This window comes from Bos taurus, chromosome 16 (genome assembly GCF_002263795.3).
Source record: "Bos taurus isolate L1 Dominette 01449 registration number 42190680 breed Hereford chromosome 16, ARS-UCD2.0, whole genome shotgun sequence".
NCBI classification, from domain to species: domain Eukaryota; kingdom Metazoa; phylum Chordata; class Mammalia; order Artiodactyla; family Bovidae; genus Bos; species Bos taurus.
In genome coordinates this window covers 49,823,195-49,840,965 of record NC_037343.1, presented here as the reverse complement: position 1 = coordinate 49,840,965, position 17,771 = coordinate 49,823,195, and the positions used below count along the sequence as shown (strand labels likewise).

At 56.1% G+C, this 17,771-nt stretch overlaps 1 protein-coding gene across 3 annotated transcripts in view; it reads left to right on the top strand.

Moving 5' to 3' along the window:
- PRDM16 (PR/SET domain 16) overlaps window positions 1–17,771 on the top strand; it is a 411,934-nt gene that overhangs the window by 144,752 nt on the left and 249,411 nt on the right. For all 3 annotated transcript variants that reach the window (XM_024976786.2, XM_024976785.2, XM_024976787.2), the window contains exon 3: window positions 15,436–15,486. In XM_024976786.2, the coding sequence (XP_024832554.1) occupies window positions 15,436–15,486 (51 nt within the window). The remainder of the gene's footprint in view (window positions 1–15,435; window positions 15,487–17,771) is intronic.

Here is a 17,771-nt window from a genome sequence, read left to right as displayed (position 1 = left end):
ATAGTTCTTTAAAACAGCATTTTGATGAGTTAAGTATAAATAAATCAGAAACACACGGATTTCATTTCCTTTAAAATACCCGAGGGCTCAAACACTAGCGGGAAAAGTGCCTGGCAACGGCGGTTTGGGATTTTGACAAACCCAAATATTTTGAAGAGGTTTCTGCAGTGTTTGCACCCAGGTCTCCTCGTCTGCCCTGCCTTCATGTGAGCACCCAGTGGACTCGTGCCCACCTGCCTATGATGGGCAGGTGGTCCGTGTGTGTGTGTGTGTGTGTGTGTGTGTGTGCGTCCATGCATGTGTGTGGGCAAGTGCGTGAGGACAGGCAGCAGAGAATAACAGCAAGGACAACCAGAAAAGAGATAAGCCTTTGAGACTTAAAGCATTCAAACTTTATTTTGAGATGGAATGGGGAAATAAAAAGCCTGAGAAACTAACTTGATGGCATTGAGAAAAGGCTCCATCTATCTACAGTGGGCCTGGGATGAAGTCAGAGAGGTCTGCTCATTGTCTGAACATCTGGGCTGCAAGTGAGAACCCCAGCTCCACCCCTGGAAGTGTCAGATCCGGGGACAGAGCTCCTGGAGCAGCCAGATGTGTGAGCTGGGCGGACACAGCCAGTGGGCCACAGGCACGACTGGGCACTGCAGGGGGGCCGTCACCTCTGTGGGCCAGTGGGGTTTGGTATGGGTGGTCTGCCTTTATCTGTGCTCCTGGGTTTGCGGGGACAGCCAGTCTGGGTCACTGCTGTGGCTTCACTTGGGACAACTTGGCCCAGGGGGTGTGGGTGGTGCTGGGCAGGTAGGCTGGTTCCAGGGTGCTTTGATGAAACACCAGCTTCCCTGCTTAGGTGATTCAGGGGCCAGGAGGAAAGGCAGAGGCCATCTTCCTTCCCATCCAAGCCGGAGGGTAGTCGGCAGGGAGATGCTCCAGAGAATCCCTGGTGATGAGTTTTCTGGTCTCCTCATGAATAAACACAAATCAAGGAAGAGCTCGTGGGGCAGTTACCCATAGTCCCAGAGCTTGCTCCGCAGTTTTACAAACTACTGAAGTTTGGGGCTCCCAAAGGGGAGCACAGACGCACACCATGGCTGCTTCCAACATGTGGCCCTCTTGGTGAACCCCCAAGCCCAATTGCTCAGATAGAATGTGAGCCAGTTCTCGAGTCCTGGGTGCCGTGCACACACTCAGCCTGAGGCCTGCAGCTCTTATCTAGAACATCTGGCCCCTTCGTGGCTGTCTCCGAGACTCTGAGACCGGGCTGTTCACTCAGAGACGTAAACAGAGGAGCTGCCCGCCAAGGCCGGCCCTGACACGGTACTCCTCACAGTGTTCCTCTTGGCGTTCGATTAGAAAAAGAAAAAAAAACTTGCAATCAATACTCAAAGTTGGATTTTGAGCTTTTCTGCAAAACTGGGCTTGGAGTGTTTAATAACAAGGTTCCTCACTGCTTGGCCTCTAGGTTTATAATAAAAATAAATATTTCCCCTTCCTGATGTGGAAGGCAATGCCAACTGCAGGGAGGAGCTTGGAGGCGAGAGGAAGCAATTGGAGATGCTTAAACGCCGCAAACATAAGCCCCCGGGGGTCTTCGGGGGCCGGGTACCTTGACGGGACCCCAGGGATCGAGAATGTTCCCAGCTGAGTTCCGACCTCTTCTCTAATTGTACAGTGTAAACTAATCAGCGCCCAGTGCCTTTTCTCTTTATGACCAAGACAGAACAAAGCCTCAAATTACTAATTACACAAATACAGTGTCTTTTGCTAATTGGATTGGTTAATGTTAGTTAATAAAGCACTTTAAAGATAGGCATGTGGTATGAAAGAGGCAATTCATACGTTTAATAATAGGCTAATAACTGTCAGTGATGGTTAATCAGCCCTTGTCGCATGTACCGACCGTCGGACTCTCTTTCCAGGCCTTTGGACGGCTGGTACAAATTAATGCCGTCACAGGAGCCAGCAGGGCCGGGAGCCCCTGTCCGCCTGCAGCTCGCACCCCTTCCTGCCTGCAGCTCGCGCCCCTTCCACGCCGTGAGGGCTTGGCAGTGCCTGCTGACCACAACCCCGGTGGCGGTTTGGGGCGTTCATCCTCTAAGGAAAACCGAAGCCCTGTTATTTCTATTATTTATGAAAGAGCCTTTGGTTAAACGATTAGGAAAAGGAACCAGAGGCCTGCGTCCTCATCCCCAGGCCAGAGGCTGAGCCGTGTTACTCGGTGACCCTGGGCAAGCTCTTTGACCTTCACAGGCCTCAGTCAACTCAGCTGGAAAATCGAGTAAAAGGACTGTAGTGTCTCAGGCAGGAGCTGCTGAGTGGAGGTGCACGGAGAGCAGACTGTGACAGCCCCGAGTGCCGGGGCCTGACAGTAGAGGGTCTACCGTGCCCGCTCAGGGCCAAAGCCAAAAGGAAATCAGGCTTTGTGGACCCCCAAATCGGGCCTCAGGACCTGGGACTCCGAGCCCCACTCTGGACTGGATGGGTGAGATGCAAAAACCAGGTTCCCTTGTTTCTGGCCATGAAGAGCTTCCTCCACAGACTCCTGAAACCAGGGCTGACTGAGGGCAGGTGCTGGTCTGCGGTCGGCTTTGGAGCTGGCATTCTGTCCTGGCTCCCACACCTACAGGCACCCCGTGGGTCAGGTTTACACTCATCTGGTCCTCTGTTTCAAGATGTGGCCTCCTTGCTATATCCAAGGTTTTATCGATTCATCCAAGCAAATCTTTTTCTGTTAGAGGAAAACCAGACCAGAACAAATCACCTGCCGCGAGCTGCCCCGTGAGCTGGCATCACCAACTTCATCCACAGGGACCCCCTCTTCCAAAGCATCCCAAGGCAGGGGGCTCTGTCCAAGTCCAAGGGGGCCTCCTGGGAGCAGAAGCCTGGAGAAGCCCCAGGTTTCCAGGGAGGAAACTTGAACAATGGAGCGTGCGCAGATATGTTTACTCCAGTAAATGAAATGCCCCAGGTGCGGATCCAGGGGAAGAAAGTGGCCCAAAGTTCTGCTTCCATCTGCTGGGCGGCTCTGCTAAGCTGGCAGCCTGCACCGAGCGGAATCTATCTGTAAGAACATGAATGCACTGTAATCAGGACCGTTAAACCAAACCAAGCACAAAAGTGAGGCTGCGGGGACAAAGGGCTCACCCACCTCCTGGGTCCTGAGCAAGGACTCGGGGAGGGGCCATGCTATCCAGGGTGGGCAAAGGGGCCACTGGCACAGGGGCCCATCTCGCTCCTCACCCCAAGTGCTGAGAAGTGGGACTTGTTTGTATGGACTTGTTTTTTCTGAGTAGAGCTGGCCCAGCTTGAACCACAGGCCAAGCTGAAGCCACTTGGGCGTCCATGCTTGAAGTTCCACCTTGAGGAGCTCAGGCTGTCCTGGCCCAGGAGCCCCCCACCCCCAAGTGCAGGCCTGCTGAGCTCTGCTGATCGGACCTGGGTCTCTGTCTCTGTGCCCCACCGCCCCTGGGGACCCTGGCTCCCCAGGGCCCCTGCCGGCTGGATTTTCAGGGGGCTGCTTGCACTGTCTCTGTCTCCCTACTCCCCCGGCCCCGTCTCTGTCTCCTCCATCGCTGTCTCCTTCTGTCTCTCTCTGTTCCTTTCTCCCTCTGTCTCTGTGTCCCTGTGTCTGTCTCTTTCCCATCTCGGTCTGTATCTTTGCTTCTCTGCCTCTGTCTCCTCCATCTCTCCCTGTCTCTGTTTCCCAACCCAGGTATGGGGCATGCTGGGCACCGCCCCTGCCCCCAGCACAGGCAGCACTTGCTCAGACCTTGTGTGGTTCACATCCTGGCTGACCTCAGTTCTCTTCTCAGTCTTTGGAAAAAGCAAATAAATTATGCTGCCGAACAAAATCTCCCAACTCCAAGAATAGAGCTTTAAAAATCCTACCAAGAAAATTTCTGAGGACGCGGTCAATGTTTCCCTGAGGCCATGTTCTCCCAGGCATGGGCTGGGTGGACCATCCCCGGCCACGCTGATGGCCCGCAGACCAGCTCAGAGCTGTGGGGCAGGACTGGAGAGGTACGTGGCCTGCAGGGCCCCTGAGTGCCCTCCCGAACACACACCCCCACAGTGCCCTGGGGACACACATGCCCCTGTGCCCACTCTGCCCCCTGCACTAATGGGGGTCAGTTCTCTGAGACCATCCCGCAGGCAGAGGGTGACCTTGTCATGTTAAAGTGACAGGCACAGCGGTAAGCATCAGCATGACCCCATCACGTGGCTTAAGCCTGTGCCCACTCTTGCCGCAGATCCCATGACTGATGGGCGCTGTCCCTCCAGGTCCACGGACGGGGTTCCAGATGCCCAGGCTTACCTCTGGCCATTGCAGGAAAACCAGAGAAGAGTTGAAGAGGCCCTTGCTTTGCTCTCAGGAGTGCAAACAGGAAGGAAGGCAGCAGGTGTGCACGTGTCCTGAGGTTTTGGCTGCTGGACTCAGGCCCCCAGGAGAGCAGTGGGATCCAGACCTCTGGGGTGGAGGGGGGATGCGGGGGTGACTTGTGCTCCCTGCATGGATGCGACCTCCTGTGCACCAGTGACTCATTAGGAAGAGGAGACACAGTCCACGCAGAGTAAAGTCACAGTCCACGCAGAGTAAAGTCACAGTCCACGAAGAAGTCAGGATGCTCAGCAGGTGCTTCGAGTGCCTGTGTGTCACTGGTGATCACGTTCTCCGTGCTTCTGGGCGTGTTACTGTGGCCCGAGGTGGGACGGGCACGTCCCCGGGACCCTGCAGTGTCGTCGTAAAGTGGAGTTGACAGAGGACAGTTTTGGGCACCGACCTCCCCTCCTGAGGTCTTGGGAGCCAGAACTGCCTGTGTGACAGCCTGGGTCCATCCCTGACCATCCAGGTGGCTCTCCAAAAAGCAGTGGCGGCAAGGATGCGATTGGAGCACCATCCAGGTTCCCTGGTGTCATGAAGACACACCCCCCTACCCACACTTCCCGAGGCCCCCACACTTCCCATTGGGAACCTCAATGAAGCAGGCCCTGGTGGCCGCCAGGCCCGACCCCAGGAAGGGTCTCCCCATCTCAGGGGAGGTAAACGTCCCAGGATGCTGACGGGCTTGAGGTAGAAATCCCAGCGGGGGTTTGGAGATTTCCCTTGTGACAACTCTGAGCACATCTTGTTGGAAAACAGGAAAAAAGAAAGAAAGACAAGGAACGGGGTGGTTTCAAACTGCTTCCAATTTCACACCGTCTCTTCCCGGCGGGAGGCTGCAGCTGAGAATGCGCGCTGGGCGGGGGCCGGGCAGGCCGGGCGGCCGTGGCAGCTGTTTGCAGGATCAGGTGTTCTGGGAACCCAGCTCTCTAGCTGTCCCGTGTCTTGGTCACTGAGCAGAGCTGCCTGGGGACAGGGGAACCTCCTGCAAGCTCACACAGCTTTCGGAAAGCACTGTGCCCACATCTCCGAGGACATGAGACCTCCCACCTGCGTCTTCCAGCCACTGTGTCTTCGCTGGGCTGGGGGCCCGTGTGCTGCTTCTGCTGAGGACCAGACAGTAACAGGCGGGCTTTTTGTTCCACGAGCCATCCCGTCTTATGTTCTGTATTTTCACCACCCTTTATCATGTAACGGGCCTCATAGCTCACAGGACATGGGGACAGGCCACAGGCTAGATTTACCCCGCCAACCCTGCCAGAGGCCAGGGCAGCCCAGGAGGCCCTCTGCTCCATGCTGTGGTCTCTGAGCCCCCTTCTTGGTGGCTACTCCCCTCCCCCCACCCCAGGAGGGGGTCTCAGTGTCTAAGCCTGGGTGGTCACACACAACATGGGAATTTACTTCCTCAGCAGAGCATCACTGTGCTCCTGAGGAACAGTCTGGTGCAGCACACATTCGCATGCCCCCATTTCTCAGACGAGCAAGTTGAGGCTGGTGAGCGGGAACCCGTAGGTAGCAAGTGCAGAAGAGTCATCTCTGAGCTGGGAATCTCCGTGTTGCTCTGAGGCCTCTCCCACCAGGCCAGGCACCTGAGGCAGGAGGGTCCAGCTGATGCCCCATGTCAGTCAGGAAGCCCTGAGAGGTGTCCCCAGGACAGGGACAGGCGGCCTGAGCCATGGGCTTGGCTGAGTCTGGGAAGTCCTCCTGAATTCCCTCCTGACCCTGAGCTGGAAATGCAGGAGGGGGCCCTGGGGCCGGAGGTTGCTTGGGAACCCGAGGCCAAGTTGGGGTGGGTGGGCTGGCCTTGCTCTGCTGGTTCACTCTGCCCCACAGAGAGCAAGCCTGGGCCCTGGGGGCTCCTGGCTGCATGGCAGTTGCGTGGATGCTGCAGGATTCCAGAGGCTGCCCATTTTTCACAGCGGATCAGCACGGAATTCCTCGACACAGCTGCTGCTGTAATTGGGTCCCATTAGGAAAGTGTGCGGTCTTGTTCGGCGGCTCCCCCCGCCCACCGCCCCCACGCACGGTGGTCTCGAGTTAGCGCGGCAGCTGTGACCGAAGCCCGGCTCTCGGGCTCTGCCGCGCTGTCTCCTCCCCCCAGATTGGAAACATCCCTTTGTGGGAGAGAGAACCCGGCTCCTTTTCTCACCCTCCCTTCTCTCCTCCTCACTGCCCCCCACCCACACCCCAAATGGAGCCAGTTCTGTGGAGGCCACACAACCTCCCAAGGGCTCCGGTGCAGCCTGGTTGGAATCCCAGCTGTGTGATGCTGGATGAAGAAATCAGCCTCTCTGAGCTCAGCGGGCAAATGGGCATTGCTGGAGATTATAGTGCCTCTGCACTTGACAGTTTGGCTCCTATTACTGTCATTGCTACTTTATTACTGTCGGTAATGGAAACACTGTACCTCTGGCTTCTTCAGCTTGGAAGGTGGCCATCCTCAAAGTGAGAGGATCCTCAAATATTTGCAGAGTGAGGACCTGGACTAATTAAAGGGTGAGGATTGGATGAGGCCAGAATTGGATGGGGACAGGCCTTCTGCCCCGAGGTCATGGCCCCACAGGCACAGGGGCCTCCGGGAGCTGCCTTTTCACGTCGTGTCTGTCACTTCTTTGTGCCTTTGTGCTGCCTGACATGACTGTGGGAGTTGAAATGTGCGCTGAAATGTGGGGTGATCACTTCTGACCTGCTCACCTTTGAGTTATTAAAGGTGACCCCAAACCCCAGTGGGAGGGGTGAGAAGTCAGTGCCCAAGAAAAGCCTGAATCCCAGGGGATTCAGGGCGGTGGGATCGTCACATTTCAGCATCAGCCCATTTCCACCCCCACCCCAACCGTGGGTCCCAGGATGTCAAACGTGCGTGTGTCAAGCAGTCATTGTCGGGATCCTTGACCCTTTCTTCTTCACTTATGATTATTAAAGATCATCTAACAAACAAGTTATCGATGAGCAGGGTCAGGCTGTAGTGCATTAATATGATTCTGTCAATACGCAGGTTATTTCTATAACTAAAAAGGGTTGAGGATAAAAGACAAATGTATGTGTAGAACCGATAATTGACCTATGATTTATTTCCCCCTCGGGAGACGCTGAGGTGCAGAGTCACCAGGCTGCGGGGTCCCCCAGGCAGCTTCTCCAGATGGGCTATCATTCAGGTATCCAGGCGAAGTTGGGGTATGAGGCCATCGGAAGGCCAGGAGCAGGTCACACCTGACCCACAGGGGTCCTGGGAGGATGCATTTTCAGACACGAGTAGGCAGAGCCACCTCCAGTTTGCAATGGGCGGAGCCTGGTGTCGTTCAAGTGAACGGGATTGAGCACAGCCAGGAAGCCACAGGAGGCAAGTCCTACGCAGGCCTGACACCCGCGATGGATGAACAGTGCTCTGGGGCTGCAGAAGGGTCGGCCACCTGGGGACCCTGGGTTTTTGGAACATGAAAGAACATTCTAGAAAATTCAGGACTCTTCCGCAGGCATCCAAGCTCACATGCTTCTTCTGGCTCTTGAACCCAGGCCCTCAGGAGGAAACTCTGGTCCCTGATCCAGGAACAGACAGTTCTGTGGAACCTTCTCCTGGTTTCTGGGGGCACGTGTCCAGTTCCCGGAGCTGGCTATCGTGAGGCCCCTGGACACACCAGTGGTTCCTTTTCTAAGACTGAAAGTTACAGCTTGTCACGAGTCATTGACTGGACATGCCACACGTCACCCTGCTCTTATGATTTACGTGCACTTCCTCCAGGGACATCAATCTTCCGGAAGCAGGAGGAGGAAGCTGTCCCCTGAGGGCAGGTGCGACACTGGACCTGCATCTCCCCAGGACAAGGGCCTGCGGAGCCCTGACCTGGGCTCAGGCTTCGGCTCACCGCCTGGCACAGGAGAGGCTCGGACCCTGACACAGTGTGGACCCAGCAGCTTCCTCCTGCCAGTCCTGCCTGGCCAGTGCCCCACCCTAGCTCCCTCATGGCCTGGGCTGTCAGCCTGTTCTCTCTGTGTCCAGAGCTCAGCTGGACAGGAGCCCCCAGGTAGCACCTTTGGGAAAGAACTCCCTCTGGGGCCAGCACAAGAGGGCAGGGGCTCTTAGGCCTGGTCAGGGCTGGACCCAGCCCACCCAGTTCAGAGAGTGGTGACAGAAAGGGCTGAACAGCATCCAGGGACTGGGGCTCTGAGACCCTGAGCCGCCCAGTGTATGCAGAGCCCGTTTCAGGCCTGGGGGAGAATTCAGAGCCTTGGTTGGAAAGGTTCTGCCAGAGGTTGGGTGTCCTGAGCTGGGGTAACCTGCACCTCTTCTCTCTTGAAAGGAATAGCTTTGGGGGGCAAACCAGGGGAACAGGAATCCTTGCAAGTAATCCTCCCAGACAACCGCCACCGCAAAGGAAGGTGGTCAGCCTAAGCCCTGCCCCCAACTCGACTCTTGTTCCCCCATGGCATCAGGGCCTTGTGTCTCAGCCCTGGGAGCCTGGGGGAAAGGCCTAGGGAGGGCCTGGGTAAGTTGCTGCCTGGGCCAGGAGCTGGCGGGAGTGAGAGGCAAGACCCCTACCCAGATGATTCAGAGGGGCCTGTGTTTCCAAGTTAAGGATCAAGGAATTGCCCTCTGCTGGGGGAGCTCTTTCAGTGAGGGCAGATCAGGCACTGAGCTGTTAACAAGGTGGCTTGTGGGTGGGCAGGGGTTGGGGCACCGGGGTGGGGGGCACTGCCCGTATTTCTCTGTAAGCCAGGGGGACCTGCTCTGTCCAGTGCCTGGGTGACCAGGAACCAGAGGCCAGGCAGGTGCACACCTGGGTTGCCTCCAGTCCTTCCTTTAAGAAGCTGCCCGGTCCCACCCTCTGTCCATGCCTCTGATCCATCCTCTCGATCCCTGAGAGGCCGACAGCTCCCACCTCTGCCCTCCCTCACCGCTGTGCACATGTGGGAAGGTTAATCTACCTCTCTGAGCACCTTTCCCATCTGTAAAGACTGTGGTGACAGCTCTTCCTCAGGCGTTCTGAATTTAACGCCTAGTGTGAGCCCAACTGGAGAAGACTCTTGAGAGTGCCTTAGACAGCAAGGTGATCAACCAGTCAATCCTGAAGGAAATCAACCCTGAATATTCACTGGAAGGACTGAAGCTGAGGCTCCAATACTTTGGTCATTTGATGCGAAGAGCCGACTCACTGGAAAAGACCCTGATCGTGGGAAAGATTGAAGGCAGATGGAGAAGGGGCGACAGAGGATGAGACGGTTGGATGGTATCACCGACTCAAAGAATGTGAGTTTGAGCAAACTCTAGGAGATAGTGAAAGAACGGAAGCCTGGTGTGCTGCAGTTCATGGGGTTGCTGTCAGACACGACTTAGTGACTGAACCACAGCAGTGAGTCCCCCATGGCACCCGGCCCTCCCGTCCTCTGTTCCCTGCTGTTTTGCTGGTGTTCCTTTGGGCAGCCTCTTACAGGTCCCCAGCTGGTTGTGGGGAATGGCGCCCAGTGCCTGAGCTCTGTCCAGTGCCCTCCCAGCCCACCACCACCCCACCCCCTCACCGCCGCAGAGCCCACCACAACACATCAGCACAAGCTGAGCAGGGAAGACCCATGGACTGAAACCACGTAGAGTCCAGGCCTTACACAAGGTGGCCCTCCCTCCCCCTTGTGCAGATCCTCCTTCCTTACCTGCTCCCTGCCCCCCATCCAGCTGCCGGCCAGCACCCACATCCATATTCTCCCTCAGAGGCAAACTGAACCCCCACCTGGGACTTGAGGACTCCCACGGGCCTCTCTGCACCTGGCGGCTGCTTCCCATCTCTGGGCCAGCTCTTCTGCCCCTGCCCCCCACCCTGCTCCCCTCCAATTCCACTTTTTCGGGGGGCCTCTGTGTTCATGCTGATGTTGTTGGAGGACAGAGTGGGCTTGAGCCACTGCCTCATCCCCAGAGTAGCTGATGCTGGAATCAACATGGTTTCAAGATTTCTTTGAACGTCTCTGAGGTGCCTTCCAGGGTGCAGTGCAGACAAAAGGCGTCCAGTGCTGCTTCTGAAAGGAGGCTGTGAGGGGCCCAGGACAGATTAGACCATAAACCTGGTGTGAGGGGAGAGATTCGTTCACTTACTCAGTCGTCCATCCTGGAGAAGGGAAGGTGTGGACACCAGATAGCCGCTGGCCAGGCAGCATGTGCAGAGGGGCTTGTGCCCATGGTCAGCGGGGGGCGGGGGGTGGGGGGGTGGGGGGGTTGGGGTTGCCAGCGGACAGAGTGTTCTGGGCACATCTGATAGCGGCAAACCGTGCCCAGAGCTCTGGGACCATGCAGGGCCGTGTGGGCCAGGAAGAGCCGTCCGCCTTAGACTCGTGCTAATGAGGCCCTGCCACTCCACAGAGGTCGAGACAGAGGCCCCCACTCCTGGCCAGCCTGGGGGTGGGGGTTCTGGGGAAATTGGGGTGAGTCTAGCTGAAGCCCTTGCACGGAGCCCGGGTATTTTGTTGGCCAACAGAGAAAGCAGGCAAGGTAGGACTTGACTATCACTCAAGCTGGGCTGGTTCCTCCTGTCTGACCCGGGGATGGTGGGGCTCCCAGTACCCTGACTTCAGGGTCCTGAGCAGGAGGCTTGGGAAATGCCTCCTGGGAGGGGAGGGGAAGGCGGAGATGCAGGGCTGGGAATGTAAACAGCATGCCGAGGAGACCTATATGCGTTTCGGGCCGGGCCCTCTGAAGGAGCCTGGGTCCTTTTTCGTGCTGTACTTGACTGTGTAAATATTTTTCTTAGGAGTAAAGAGAGAGTCTCCATTCATTGGGTAGGATCTCACTTGAAAGAACTGAGAAGTATCTGTTTAGCCATAAAAGCGAAAAACAGTGTCCAAGGCGCCTTTCAAAAAAATCATTTCTGTAGCTCAAACACAGCCAAGTGGAGTTTTTTTTTTTTTTTTACTTTTTTTTTTTTAATGCAAAAAATAAATAAATATGACCCACTCCCAGTTGAGAGCTCAAGAGTTTGTGTCAACACCGTTGGAGCCTTTACTCTGGGAGCCAGAGCGGGCTGGCCGGTGACTAACTGCCCTGACGGTTCCTGGGGGTGCAGCCAGCAGGACACCACCCAGGCCACACCGCCGAGGGGGTGGCGGGGGGGCTCCTGCGAGCTTCTGCTGGAGTTCAGGTGTGACTCTGGTCGGAAGGGTCAGCGTGTGGCTCCCTTCCACCCAACACACAGCAGCCTCCCAGCCCGTTCCTCTGGATTCAGGAAGCTGGACTTGGACGTGGCCGCCAGCACCCCAGCAGTTCTTTGACCTTTGCCCTGTCACTCTAACTCCCAAGATTCTGTCTCCTATCTCTAAAGCCGGGATAACCCCAGCTTGCGCCCAGATGGGGCTACCATGAGCAGGACGGGCGAGCCGCCTTGGAGGCGCCCGGGAAGCAGCACCCCCAGAACCCCCACCCAAGGCTCCCAGAAGGACTGCCTGCACTGTCCTCCGGTCACCGCTACAGCCCAGCGCCGGCCACTGCGGCATTTACACCAGGGAATGTGGCCATCATGGTAGGACCTGGACTTGGACTTGGTCAGAAAACTCAGCCTGAGAATTGTTCTTGAAAAAGCTCGTCTTCCCAGGAAGGGAGGATGCACACATGAGGCTGTGGGTGTTCTTTACAGGGATTAAGATGAGCTGAAAACCGGGCGGTTTGATAGATTCTGATCAGCAGTTCATTGGGTCCATTTGAGGGCACTGCTTAGTTGGTCTAAAGCCCAAAGCAGCTCACCACGGGTTGGGGCTGGTGGTCACCAGCTTCGGTCTTGACCTGTCTGCCCGGAATGTGTCCCCGAGTCTCCTAGAAGGTGGCAGAGTGAGGCTCAGGGCCAGGCCAGCATGGGAGGGGGCTCCTTCCATCAACCCCTGGGGCCCCCGCCCCGCCTCCCAGCCTTGGGCAATGACCTGCACAGACGGCCCTAGCCCAGCCCACAGAGGCCCCTTCAAGGGCAGGGGCCTTGTAATCAACTTTTAGCCACTTCTAGACACAAATACTCCTCTTCGGGTAGGCAGAAATGTGGCTTTAGCATTGGACAGAGAGGAACAGGGTAGAGAAGCCTGGGCTTCAAAGCCAAGAGGAAGAGGTCAATACGTGAGAACACTTGATGACCTCTTGGACCACAGGCCGGACTAGAGGCGGGGGCACTTCATCTGCTGCTCTCTGGTTTTCGAAGCCACGTGTTCAGAGCTCCATCTGGGTTTCCTCCTGTTTGTACGTTTTCAGATCCTGTAATAACAGACTATTTCGAAGGGAGAGAAACCTTCTGGGATTCGTTTGTGACACCGAGCAGAAAGCCTAGCCCCCTCAGGGGACACGCCAGAACTCCAGAGCTGTGAGCATATGGATGTCTGTGTATGTGTGTCTCCTCTGGGCTGACTTTTCGGAGAACAGAGGCTATTTATTTTAAGAGTCAAAAAAAGATGCTTTGAGCAACCCCACTTAGCTCAGTCCTGGCACCGAGACCCTTGAGAGGAGCAAATGCTCCAGGTCAAACCTCACTTTTTGGCTAAACTGCTTAATCAAAACACACCTAATACTTCTGCTGGTGCAGAGACGGGCTTGAGAGCAGAGACCACCACTGCCAACAGCCGGCTGGCCAGCAGTGCCTGTGCCGAGGGCTCGGCAAGCAAAATAAAGAGGGTTTTCAGCAAAGCAGCGGACTTGGCAGCAAGAAGGCTGGGACAGAGGCTCCAGAAGGGGTGCGGGGGGCAGACTTTCACGCGAGGTCAGCGAGTCAGTGAAGAGCAGGGGTGATGGTGGTCACACCTGCCAAGGTGGCCGTCACATCAGGGGGAGCGGGAGGCAGAGAGAAGTTGCTGGGACAGGATGGTCCTGGGACCCACTCAGATCTCCTGGCAGGAGGAAGACTTCCTCTGTATGGGAGTGTCGGCCAGCTTGGGGTTAACGCCCCCAGCTCTCTCTGCATCTCACGGTTGGATGGGGCTCCATTCTGCCACTGAAGCACCCCAAGCTGGGCCTGTCCAAGGGGAGCCCAGGGCCAGGCTCCAAGGAGCAGTAGAGAAACCCTCATCTGCCTGGTCCCACCGGCCTGGCCCTGCACTGAGAGCCTCCTCTGTCCGGTCCCTCTTGCTCCACATGTTGCTGGCATCTTGACCTTCAGGGATGGTACCATTGGAACACCCACTTCTGTCCCCCCAGCCTGGAGTTTTGCCACCAGCACAGGCCTTCAAGCCATGGGCAGGAACCGCTCTGAACACTCTTGTCTCCCAAAAGCAGCCTCCAGTTTCCAGCTGCCCCCCAAATCAATAGCGACTGTGGCAGTGCCCGGCTGAGAAGTACAGCTCCTCAGTGTCCCCAGGACAGTGGCCTGGTGGTCAGCATGCTTGGTGGGTGTCTCTGCAGGAGGTCCCCAAGGCCCCTTTCCTGGGAGGGGTCACAGCAGCAAGTCAACGAGGAGTGGCATCACCAGGTCTTCAGGCTCGGGCTCCTCCATGGCGGGCTTTGGGTGGGGACCTGCTTTGTCCTTCACAAGGGGACAGGACCCGGGAAGGGGAGTCGCTCAGATGGGTGGCCCCTTCTGCAGTTTTGTCCTGGGCCCTGGAGACTGTGAGGCTTAGAAAAATTAACACACAGTGTTTCTTCGTCTGATTCAAGCCACCCTGTCATAAGGGGCAAGTGGATGAACCGCAGGACTCGGGGCCCATGCTGGGACCTTCAGTTCTGCCTGATGCTGACAAGGGTCTCCAGGTGGGGTGCAGGCCTGAGAAACCTGGAGGAGGAGACTGGTCCATCTCCTTCCCTGGGGAGCACGGCCTCTTCCTGGACAACACAGGCTCTCCTGGGACCCAGGTGGTCTGCCTCTCTCCTCCTGCCCTAGGGCTGCCTGGGCTCCAGCCACCCTTCTTGGCTCTGAATTTGGGAGTGAAAAGCAGACAGACAAGAGGACTGCCTCACTGGCCCGTCTGCTGGCAGAGCTTAGCCCCCAGGGCTGAAGCTAGCTCGTCTCCCCCGGGGCCTGTCCACCCGGGTCCAGTAGGGCCTGAGCACCTAGGTACCTGACCTCTCGCTGGCCCTTCTGGAGAGACTTTCCCGGTGTGTTCGTGTCTGCCTCTTCTGCCTCATTCTGTTTTCACTCCTAGTTGCATTCCAAACCACAATTTCAGAATCTATTAAAAGAAACATAAAATCCCCAATTGGTTAGAATTCTCAACATTTAAAAATATGACTTATTGTTATTACAGCTGAGTCTGGGCAGGTCTGCCAGCATTTGGAACGAAGCGTCTTGGTCCTCTGACCTGACCTGCATGGGCACTGGCGGGCACTCTGCTCCGAGCTTATCATTCAGGAAGCAATGGTGTCATTATAAGGGGAGGGGGAACAAAACCCCTGGGTTTGACCCCATTTCTCTTCTTATTCTCCAAATATTGGTTTCCATCTTGGTTTCTATTCTCATGGAAACGACATCACAAATTTATATACGTGTTTGTGCAGAGTACTTGTGATCCAAAAGGGAAAATCCCATTGATGCTGCTAATTTGTCAGTTTGCATAGCTTAGAAAGGGCTCTGGGACTTGTCACTGAAACATCACCCTCTGGAGTGGAACTGGGTGGTTTTGAGGCGGAGATGCCAGCCAGGCAAAATGCTACAGCTCTTCAGAGCTGAGCCAAGGAAAGCTCCAAGTCGAAGCCGTTGGGTGGAAGAACGACCCAGGGTGGCTGGCACTTTCCTCGACGCCCCAAGCCCATGTCCATGGGCGGGATGGTGGTGGGAGGAGGGAAGACTTCCTGCTGCTGCCACTGCCCACTCCTGGGGTAGGGGCTCACCCCAAGAAACAAGGAAGGAGCCCCTTACCCATTTCAAGCACCACAGTGCCCCTAACCACACGTGCAGTCTGTACCCAGTGAGCTCCACAGCGTGGCTGAGCTCCACAATGTGGCTCCTCCCTGTGATCTGGGCGGACCCCTGTTCTCTTATTATGGAGAAGCCACCCTCCCTACCCCTATTATTTCAGAGCTCGCTTGCTCTGCCTGCATGTGTATAGCCCACTGTAGTTCGAGGACTGGGCTCGGTTGGAAACTAACAACCCTTTTCCAAATTGTTTTGCAGCAAATGCTGACGGATGCGGAGGTGTCATCGCAGGAGGGCTGCATCCAAAAGGTAGGCAAGCTGGTTCCGCGCCATCTCCCCTCCCATCAAGCCTGCACCCCGTCGAGCCTGCGCTCTGGTTGAGCCCGAGCTCCCGAGTGCGAGGCCATCTTCTCCCCTCCCGTCGAGCCTGTGTCCCGTCGAGCCTGCGTCCCGTCAAGCCTGCGCTCTGGTTGAGGCCGAGCTCCCGAGTGCGAGGCCGTCTGCGGTCAGGCGAGCACATGATTCCCCAGGGATCAAGACGGATGCTGGTTTTCATGGTGCAGCAGGTAGCAGCTCGCTTCACAGAACCAACCTGGTTCCCAGAACCAAGGCGAGCCCCGTACACGTGGGAATGCTTTGGGCCAGTCAGTCGCGTAGAAATGAAATAAATATAGATTGTGTTTATTTAAATATCTTCACTGGATACTCACATGAAAAGAATATAGAGAAGAAAAGCACAATTGGCTGCAGATTCAACAAAGCCTTTCGTTGTACTCAGTCTCCGAAGATGGCTCAGGCACCGTGTTGAGTAAGCAAAGTCAGGCGACAGAAAAAGTGTCAATGTGGGCTTTATCCCCCGGTGATGGGTAACAGCCGGTTGACAAACACGAGATCTGAAAGGCCCAGAGAGTGGGCCAGGCCCAGGAAAACACCCCCCACAACACACACACACAGAGGGAAGTACGCACCCACAGGCAGGCACATTCCTGTATGTGCATGCTAGGCAGACAGCAGAGGGGAGGGGTGCAGAAATCACCCCAAAACCCAGAAGCCATTTGTCAGCTGGAGTTCAACATCTAGAGAATTTGGGCCATCCATGCATAAGTATATACATGTACACACACACATCCACACAGAAAGACACATGCACACACACACAAACACATAGACACACACTTGTACAGACACAGACATGCATACAATACACAGACACACAAACACACAGATATAAATACATGTGGTAGCTGATGCAGTCTTTGGGTTTTCCAGTAGCATTAAAATAGCCTTTTCTCTCCTGGCATCTTGACTTCAAAGCATTGTACAGACTAAGCTGAGAGAGTCCATCTTCTCAGGGTACCCAGACCGCGTCAGGAAGCACAGCGTGGGCATCTGGGGCGATGGGTCAGCACAAGGCTATCCAGCTGCTGTCAGGGGCTGTTTTCTTAGTTTCAGAATCGCCGAGCTATGCTCATGAGGTGCTGTCCCCTCTCCCAGGAGGATCGAAAAACACTGCCTGAGCATACATTCCTGTCATCATGAAAAGTCCTCTTTGGGTCTGGAAGTGACAAGAAAGCAATTTGCTGGTTCCGCCGATCTCTGTGACTTTCTTCCTGTGTCTGGCTGGCTGGTTAGGGTCGGGGCAACTGGGGGACCCGCCATCCTGGGGGACTGAGCCCTAAGAGCTGAGGCCTTCCCTTTTCACCAGGGTCAACCCCAGAGACATTGATTTCAGAGAAAAACCATGTGATGGGGGATGTGGTCTGACCCTGCAGTGACCTCTGGCAGGGGTGACCTCTTGCAGGGGTGACCTTCGGCCTCATTTGTCTCCATAAGCGCGTCTGTGTCTGGCCCAGGGGGCAAATGTCTGAGCAGAGCTGGGACAGAGTGTCCTCTCCCTGTTCACTGCCCCGGGCCCTGAAGCCTCTCTTCCTGGAAATGCATCCGCAGGCCCCAAAGTGAATCCCGGCCGTGTCCCTCTTCCTCCTCCACCCCCCACCCCGACCCTGGGAGTGAACTCTGTTTTCTTAAAGGAGGAGGTGGCCAGAGCAATTTGAGCAGCTTCCTTGTGCCTTTCACAGCGTTTCAGAGAATTGAGGTGCTTCTACCCCCACGCAGAGGAACCATAGTCAGCTCCTCTCTCAACTACTAAAAGGAACATGGAACTTTCATCTTCCCCGCTAAGAAGGAGCTCACACAGGGCGGGAGGTGAGAGATGGGTCAGGCAGTTGTCCGGCCTGGGGGCAAGCTTCAAGGCAGAAGGTCAAAAGGTGGGGTCTAAGGTTAAGGTCATGAGGAGGAAGGGATGCATCCTCTATCCCCTGAGGTGGTGCTGTCTCCAATGTGGCCTCTCCTTTTTACAAACAGTGGAGGGCAGGCCTTGGATACTGTGGCCCAGACGTCCTTCCGAGAGCTCCACATGGAGTGGGCACAAGCACCCTCCAGCCAGGGACCCACTCACAACTGCCCAGCTTGGCACAGCCTCCCTTCATATGCAGACCTTTGTAAGGCCCGTCGGAAGGGTGCCCACGGAACCAGACCAGACGCCCATGGCAGCTACAGCAGCTGGGAGGGGCCAGTGCCGGGCAGCAGAGCCG